Source organism: Pteropus vampyrus, unplaced genomic scaffold, assembly GCF_000151845.1.
Source record: "Pteropus vampyrus isolate Shadow unplaced genomic scaffold, Pvam_2.0 Scaffold535, whole genome shotgun sequence".
Taxonomy (NCBI): Eukaryota; Metazoa; Chordata; class Mammalia; order Chiroptera; family Pteropodidae; genus Pteropus; species Pteropus vampyrus.
In genome coordinates, this window is record NW_011889316.1 from 68,945 (window position 1) to 76,890 (window position 7,946).

Consider the following 7,946-nt stretch of genomic DNA (forward strand, 5'->3'; position numbering starts at 1 on the left):
GAGAGGGCGCTCTAGAGTGACAGTACATGCAAGTGACAGAAGTGAGAAAACACCGAGACTCACCTCAGGAATAGCTCACAGGCCATAACGCTCACAGAGGCATAGAGAGAGAACTTCCGCTGGCAAGACTACTTGGGTGGGGGGTAGAAGATGAGAAGCTGGGACTCGTCCTGAAGGCCAGGTTTTCTGCGGTCCATTGAACTCATGCCCTCTTTTGGAAAATAGAAACACCTTGTGCTTCCTCTAACTATAAGACAGTTACGGAGCAAGACTTCCAGAGTTTGAATACTGCATCTAACACTTACTAGACGAGTGACTTTGGGCTTCTCTATGCCTCAGCTTCTTTTTCTAGATAATACTATCCACCTTACAAGGCTGTTATGAGGTTAAATAAGATAGACTGCATAAAACACTTGGCACCTGGCATATATGAAGCATTCGACAAATACTTGTTAGTTCTGATCAGTATCGATATTACAAATCAACGTGCACAAAAGATAACTTATCAGCTGCATAGTTCCTCAGGTCAGAAGATTTTATTAAGCTTTATTCCACGACTCATAAAAAGGGGTTACTTTTTTGTTTTCCAAATATAAAACTATTATAATTAAATGTGTTCTTTCAAACTTCATGCTACTCCACCTCAGATTTCACTAAAGATCAGAGATGAGTCAACAACATAATACACTGTCATGAGATCACCCCCGGCACCCTGGCACCAGGAAGGGCAGTGGCTGTATAACACCAGAAGGTAGAGGATGGCTCAGACCAGCCTGGTAAACATAGAACTGACAGATGTGGCAATTGACTGACTACACGTGAGATATAGGATATAGAAAATCACGGGAGAGCCTGACATTTGTAGTCTGGATGTCTAGGGTGGCAAAAGTCCACTGCAGGGCTCAGGATAAAGGACAGGTCCACAGGCTAGACAAAAGAGAGAGCTGCACCCATGGGAAGGGTGAGAACTTCCCCACACGTGAGGCTGCTAAAACAGCTCAACAACGGTAACACAAACAACCCGATTTCAAAATGAGCAAAGGACTTGAATAGACATCTCCACAGAAGATGTGGAGATGCTCCACATCACTGGCCAACAACAAGCACATGAAGGATGGCTATGAGGATGGCTATTATTAAAAAAATAATAAAATAAATAAATAAATGTGGGCGAGGACGTGGGAAAACTGGAACCCTTTTATATACTGTAGGTGGAAATGTAAAAAGGAACAGCCAACTGTCGAAACCAGAATATTAAATATTAAAAATATAATTTCCATATAATCTAACAATTCCACTTATGGGTATACACACAGAAGAACAGGAAGCAGGGTCTCAACTGTGTATTTGTTCATAGCAGCATTATGCACGATAGTCAAAAGGTAGAAGCAACTCAAGTGTTTATCCACAGGTGAATGAACAAAATATGGTATATACATACAATAAATTATTACTCAGCCTTAAAAAGGAAGGAAATTCTGACACAAGCTACAACATGGAGGAACCGTGAGGACATTATGCTAATGGAAATAAGCCGGTTACAAAAAGACGAATATTGTATGATTCCACTTGTATAAGCTACTTAACTTTGCTAAACTGTACAGTTTAAAATAGTTAAGACGTTATGTGTATTTTGCCACCATTAAAAGAATTTTAAATATATGGGAGAATAATATATATGAGGAAAGAAGGGTCATCAGGTAGAACTCATGGAAAAGCCTACATTTATAGGGTTAATGAAGGAATCAGCACAGGTCACTAAGAAAATGGGCAGAGAAGCAGGAAGTGAGGCAGAGAGGACAGGGCCACAGAAGCATAAGAAGGAGGCGGGGGAAGGGCTTAACTGGAGAGAATGAGAGGAATTGGGATGGGCTGTCTGACTCCACCAGCTGCGGAATCTGCCCAGCTTTATGAAGAGGACGGCTGCTGACATCAGACACTCAGAATCACATTTTTCTTGCTTTTGTTCCTTTTTGGATGGTAGTTTTGTGACAATCAGTTCACGGACCAGAAACATCCCGTATTCCTTCTTATCTCCATGTTTTAATTTTTTGACTGAGGGATTGTTATGCTGACTCGTGTCTGAAGGACGTTGAGACAGCAATATCCAATGCTCATGGTGGGGTGTTGCTTGCCACAAGATACCAAGAAGGAAAACAACATCGCCAGATAAGACCTCAAAAGACAAAAAGGTCTAAACAGAGAACAGAACTGCACTTTTCACATCAGCTCCCCTATCACTCCTGAGAATATCTATTACCGAATATGGGCTGTTGGAGTGATAAAACGAGGGTAATATAGGATGAGATTAAGCATTTTTGTGTGTTGGGACACAGGATGGTAATGTAAATTCTCTCAATATTCATTTAAAAATGTATTGGTGAGCTCTTTCCATGGACCAGGCATTCCTAGGTCCTACAATATAAATCTCTACTTCAGTGTCCTTATTAGAGCTAGGCTGGAGATGTCACATTATCTGCTCCCATAAAGAGGGTAGATTTTAAAAAGTCCTAGGGGACTTTTTATGTCTTTTTTTGTGACCAGCTTATTTCCATTAGCATAATGTCCTCACGGTTCCTCCATGTTGTAGCTTGTGTCAGAATTTCCTTCCTTTTTAAGGCTGAATAATAATTCATTGTATGTATATACCATATTTTGTTCATTCACCGGCGGATAAACACTTGAGTTGCTTCCACCTTTTGACCATCGTGCATAATGCTGCTATGAACACGGGTGTACAAATACACACGGGGAAGATGGGGTTCATGGCTGCTATGGGACAGGTGCCAGGGCTAGTGACAGAAGCAATTCAAGACGGTGGTCTTCTCAGCCATACGCTGCTGGGGAGAAGGTGGGGCAGAGCTTCCTAGCGGGTGCTGTGTGAATGGCAGCGACGCTGACGGCCCCGGCCTCCGGGAAGCCAGGGTTCCAGGCGTCTGACCTCGAGCTTCAAGCAACCTGGTCTGTTTATCCCAGTGTGTCATACAAATCTTTTCATGTCCTATGTGAGCTGCGAGATGAAAAAAAGTTGAGAAAACACTGAGATAGAGTCCAGATGGAAATGAACTGGGCAAATAGGAAGTCATTGGTGGCCTGAAAAAAAAAAATGCTTTTTGTTTGTTTGTTTGTCTTTTTTAATAGATAAGAAACACACTTCAGAGACTGGCAGGTGAGAAGGGAGAAGAAAGGGCATAAGATGAGTCAAGAACAGAGAAGCCATGAGCTCACCGGCATGAAAGCTGAAAGGAGCTAGTAGACACAGACACTGAAGACCCACGGGAAGGTCCATGTTCTCCCTCAGTCCCTCTAGTGTTCGTCTACACATGCTTACAAAAGCCAGACCCCTCCCCTCAACACACACACACAACGGTGCAGATTGCTGGAAGCTCAAAAGCGGGGATAAAGGGCTCCTACTTTGGAGCCAGACACATCTGGGGGCCAATCCCAGCTCCATCATTTGTCAGCTTTGGCACACACATTACACATATATAATTCCCCTGAGCCTTGGTCCCTTATCTGTAAGATAAGAAAAACTGCCTTGGCGAGGGGCTGTTATAGGAATTAAACAAGGTAAGGGAAATGACAGTCCTGCCCTTCTCTGGCTGATGTGACCTCTGTCTCTCAGACTGGCTTTCGAACCCAGGCTGAGATGATGGGTGCTGTGGAGAGAACTGGGGGACCCCGCGAGTGTCTCTCTTCACTTGTCGAAAGTGCCTGGAAACAACAGATGCCCTCACTTGATTCTCAGGTCTGTGGAAGCTGCATATTAAGAAGTCTCCTCGCTCCCATCTGCCACTTTAGAGTTCTTGCTATGTACCACATTCTCCTGATCCAGAATGTTAACCATTCTCGTCATCCTAAGAGCTTTTAAAGGTCCATAGCCTTCGAGAGGTTTGTCAAAGAGATCCCAAGTTCTACTTCCCCTCAACCTGAGAAGCAGCAGCTCAGTACATCCTGTTTTCTGCTCCCACCCACCTCCACGCAACACACCTTCTTAATCCCCCAACGACACTGCCCGTTTCCAATAGCTTCTTCACCTGGCGCTATACCCAACACAAGGCCGCCTGTAGGTAAGGGCCTAAAATTCCCACCACCCCCCTTTCTTCATTTTTACCTTTTGAAGATAATCGTTAAGATTTTTATAAAGCATTCTCTCTTGGCATCCCTTCTTTGTTCTTTTTTGAATTAGCAACATTTGAACATATTAGCATTAAAAAGAGTCAAATGCAGAATTAACCCTGTAAGTTCCCTCCAGAGTTTACCCTCATGTTCACATTAGGGTATGTATGCTTCCCATCTCATCTTAAATGCAATTCCTCGGCCCCTCTTTGTTTCTAGAAATAGCTTCGATGCCCTCCCTAGCTTCTAAGGAAGGTCAAATTCTAAGGTTCACACATGTCTGTGGTCCTAACAGATCCAGCAGAAGGCAGGCAGCCCCCAACTGAGAGCCTTTAACTTCTCTCACTTCAAAATTAATATGAAGTGTACACAATCCAAAGCTCCGTCTCCCTGAGAAGGAATTACTTCAGGGTCTGCTGAGTCTCTTCAACCTAAAAACAAATCAAAACTTTAAATTCTACGATGCTAAACATTTTCCCTCAGCTGGACAGACCTCATCACCGACCACCTCAGTACACACTGACGAACTGCATACTCAGGGCTCCCAGAGCAACAGCTGGAGCCGCAGGACTCACTACTTTGTCCTAAGAACAGCCACTCCTAAGTGAGACTCGCAGTGAGGGTCACAGACACCTGCAAGGCCATTTCCTTCTTCTGGGTTATGGAAAATTGATTAGATTTGATACTACTCCATGGCTTCCCCAAAACAACCTTCCCTCACTCTTCAGAACAACTTTTCAAGATTCTACCTCTAAACAAGGTAAGCCCCCAGACCTGGGGACCTTCCCCGCACGAACTCCCCAGCTTTCAGCTGGAACCCTCTCCTTCCCCACCTCTCTGCGATGGACCTGTGAACAACCTTGCTCTCACTATCAGTTACTAACAGTAGAACTCGTTAAGCCCTTGGGATAAAACCAGCCCTGACACACTTCCTGGTACCCTGGTTTTTATCTCACCAACAGCAACTCTGGAAAGCAGAGCCCAAAACCTCATAAAACAAAGCGCGGCAAAACCTTAAACTATTCATTTCCTAGATGTCTCTCTACCTGCTAATGGGTGGTCAGGGAGGACAGGCGGTTGGGAGGAGCAGGAAAGCAGGGGAAGCTTTAGGACACAAAGGAACAATACTCGAAACAGTGTTGAAATCTGTTTCAACATCAAAAATCACAAGTGACAACAAACCCAGAAAACACAGTTTGCATTTGGCATTCCTACTCGAGACAACTAGGGCTAGCATGGAAAGCAGAGGCTCCGTCGAGGGAGCGCCTGTTACTGCATCTGATGCTACGTGGATCTTTATGTCCTGAAAACAATCATGTGTTGAACCCCACGAAGGCTCATGAACAAACCAGTCCAAATCCAGGGGGCAGAGCTGGGATTTGACGCCAGGCCCATCTGATTCTGAATCCTGTGCTCTTTCTCCCAAACCACGGTCGACTTGGACAGGCTGCCAAATGAGCCCACCTCTGCCCACCAAAGGAGCTGCTGCCCCAGATCCAAAACTGGTGGTACGATTTCTGTTAGCTCACGCTCACTGGTACATCATCCAGACAGCCTCTGTTTTGTTGTTAAACATCACAACTGCTAAGCGGGTAGCAAGAATAACTTTGTCATGGCTCAGTATCCCACCAGAAAAAAGGCAGGCAAAGACTGCCAACCTATGGCCTGCTAAGAGAATGTAGCTGTGTCTAAAACCTACTGGTTCTTCCCATGATATGGAAAGAAACCTCCCCTCTTCTAAGAAGTCCTGTGGCCAAGAGAATGAGTCATATGGGTCAGTGATGCTCTCGGGAAGTGAGATCAGCAGCAGCAGGAAGATTTCAACACCCACTGGTAGGAGAAGAGAAGACACCCTGGCTAGGAACGAAGGGAAAGCATGAGGCGGGAGACCCTGCAACCTGGCTAGCCAGAACTCGGGAGCCAGAACCAACTGTTCCCTCTGCTCCATCTGCTCCAAGGTGGATGTGAACTTCCCAGCCAAGGCAAAATCAAGATTTCATTTGGCCTATTATTCAAATCTTCAGCTCCTGTCTTTGTAAAAGAACTGTTCCACATAGGGCTGAACATATATTAAATGACAAAATCAACCTCTGAGAAAGCTTGTATTTAGTGCTGATCAAGTACAAATGCTGACAGGACTATTAGACTGACATCGTTTAAATACAGGATCCTCAGCTTCTAAATTAGGCCAGGGGCAGAACTTGCCATCTTTCCTTTCTTCCCTAGCCAGGAAAAGCAACTTCTCTATTTATATTTGAGAGCTAAATTTTGAGAATGAAAATTTGAAATATGTAAACACAGCTTTCCATGTCATTCCTTGAAATGAGACTGAGACAAGGGCTCAGCAGATGGCACCATGTTCCAAAATCTCACAAGGACAACCAGACTAATCAATGGGACAGGCAGCTGGGAGACAGAGGGCGGCCTTGCACACAGCTGCATTTCTGGCATGTCCTCCCTTGTGACACATAGAAGAGAGCTGACAGCCTGTGGATGAAAGGGAGGGTACCTAGCTCTCCGACCAAGCCCCAGCTACATATACTGGGCCAATGACAAGAGTCCCAATCTTTATCATCTGACTTCCTGTAAGATGCATGCAGCCTTCACCCTCTTGTGTAGACCACTATGGGTGACACAGGAAGCAATGAGATAAACATATTGGATATTGGATAAAGACCTTTGGCATCAAGAAAACTGCGCAATTTATGAGCTGCTTCGAGCCTTGTTTCCTCACCCATGAAATGAGGAAAGAACACTGCCTTCCCTCTGGGCCTCAGATGACTGCTGTGGTGATCACGCAGTGCCATTAATATAAAAAACTACTATATAGAGTGAATGTGTGCCATTTCTGAGGGTTGAGTTTCAAATGCCCAAAGCTAGTTCCTTTCCAGGTATATCTCAGCACAGAAGCAGCACTGAGGACCAAGACAGAGGAAGAAAACCAAACAAACAGTTCTGATGTCAAACTTCTTCCCTGAAACTGGGGACCCCACTACTTGCCTTTCTAATAACATTCTCTACCCTACGCCTTCTTGGAAAACAAATACACCTCCCAATTATAAACAAAAAGGAGCAGAGTAACATAACGGTGGCTGGCAAGGTTCTAAAGTCAGACCGCAGGCTGTGCTCTGGGCTCCATCACTTGCTAGCTGTGTGACCTTGGGCCTCAGTTGGCTCATCTCCCACATGAGAATAATGATGGTTCCCGAACCACATGATTGTTGTATGAAATAAACGAGATGATGTAAAGTGCTTAGCCCATTGTTAGCACTTGCACGTTGGCTATTATTACTCTCATTTTTAATCTTGGCTGTCTGGGGGAAGAGAGAGGCAACGAATGGGAGTGACAAATACAACAGAAGCATCTTTACATTCGCGATCCTCTATCTAGACCCAGAGCACTGGAGCTGGAAGGCATCATAAACAAGCTAGATCAAGCGCTTTATGGTACAGGCCCATTTTTTATTGGCTTTTTCCCCCCCGAACCAACCAAGCTGTAGTCCTACTGTGCACAACCAATATGCAACTTGCTCCACATGCAACTCTCCATGCTAGTTTGACGACAGTCACCTCGAGCGTTCAACAGATGTCAAATTGCTATCAAGCGCTTCCGTTCAACGTCTATACTTTTCCCACCGTGGATCAGTAACGGTGTGTGTGACCAGCCCACAAACTATACTTTTGATTTACACGCTTCTTCCCCTTTCTCCTGACCCCATTTTATAGAGAGAGGAACCGCCTATGAATGGCAGAGCTGAAGTCTTAAAAACAAACAAGCCAACAGGAAACAGCAGAAAACTCAACCCCAAGTGCACATTAGGAGCACC

General features: G+C 44.8%; 1 protein-coding gene across 1 annotated transcript in view; it reads right to left on the reverse strand.

Annotated features, from left to right (window-relative positions):
- The window catches only part of KIAA1958 (KIAA1958 ortholog), a 266,726-nt gene that overhangs the window by 11,299 nt on the left and 247,481 nt on the right, over window positions 1-7,946 (reverse strand). Inside the window, exon 9 of the mRNA XM_011383644.2 lies at window positions 7,278-7,284. Within this exon, the coding sequence (XP_011381946.1) occupies window positions 7,278-7,284 (7 nt within the window). The remainder of the gene's footprint in view (window positions 1-7,277; window positions 7,285-7,946) is intronic.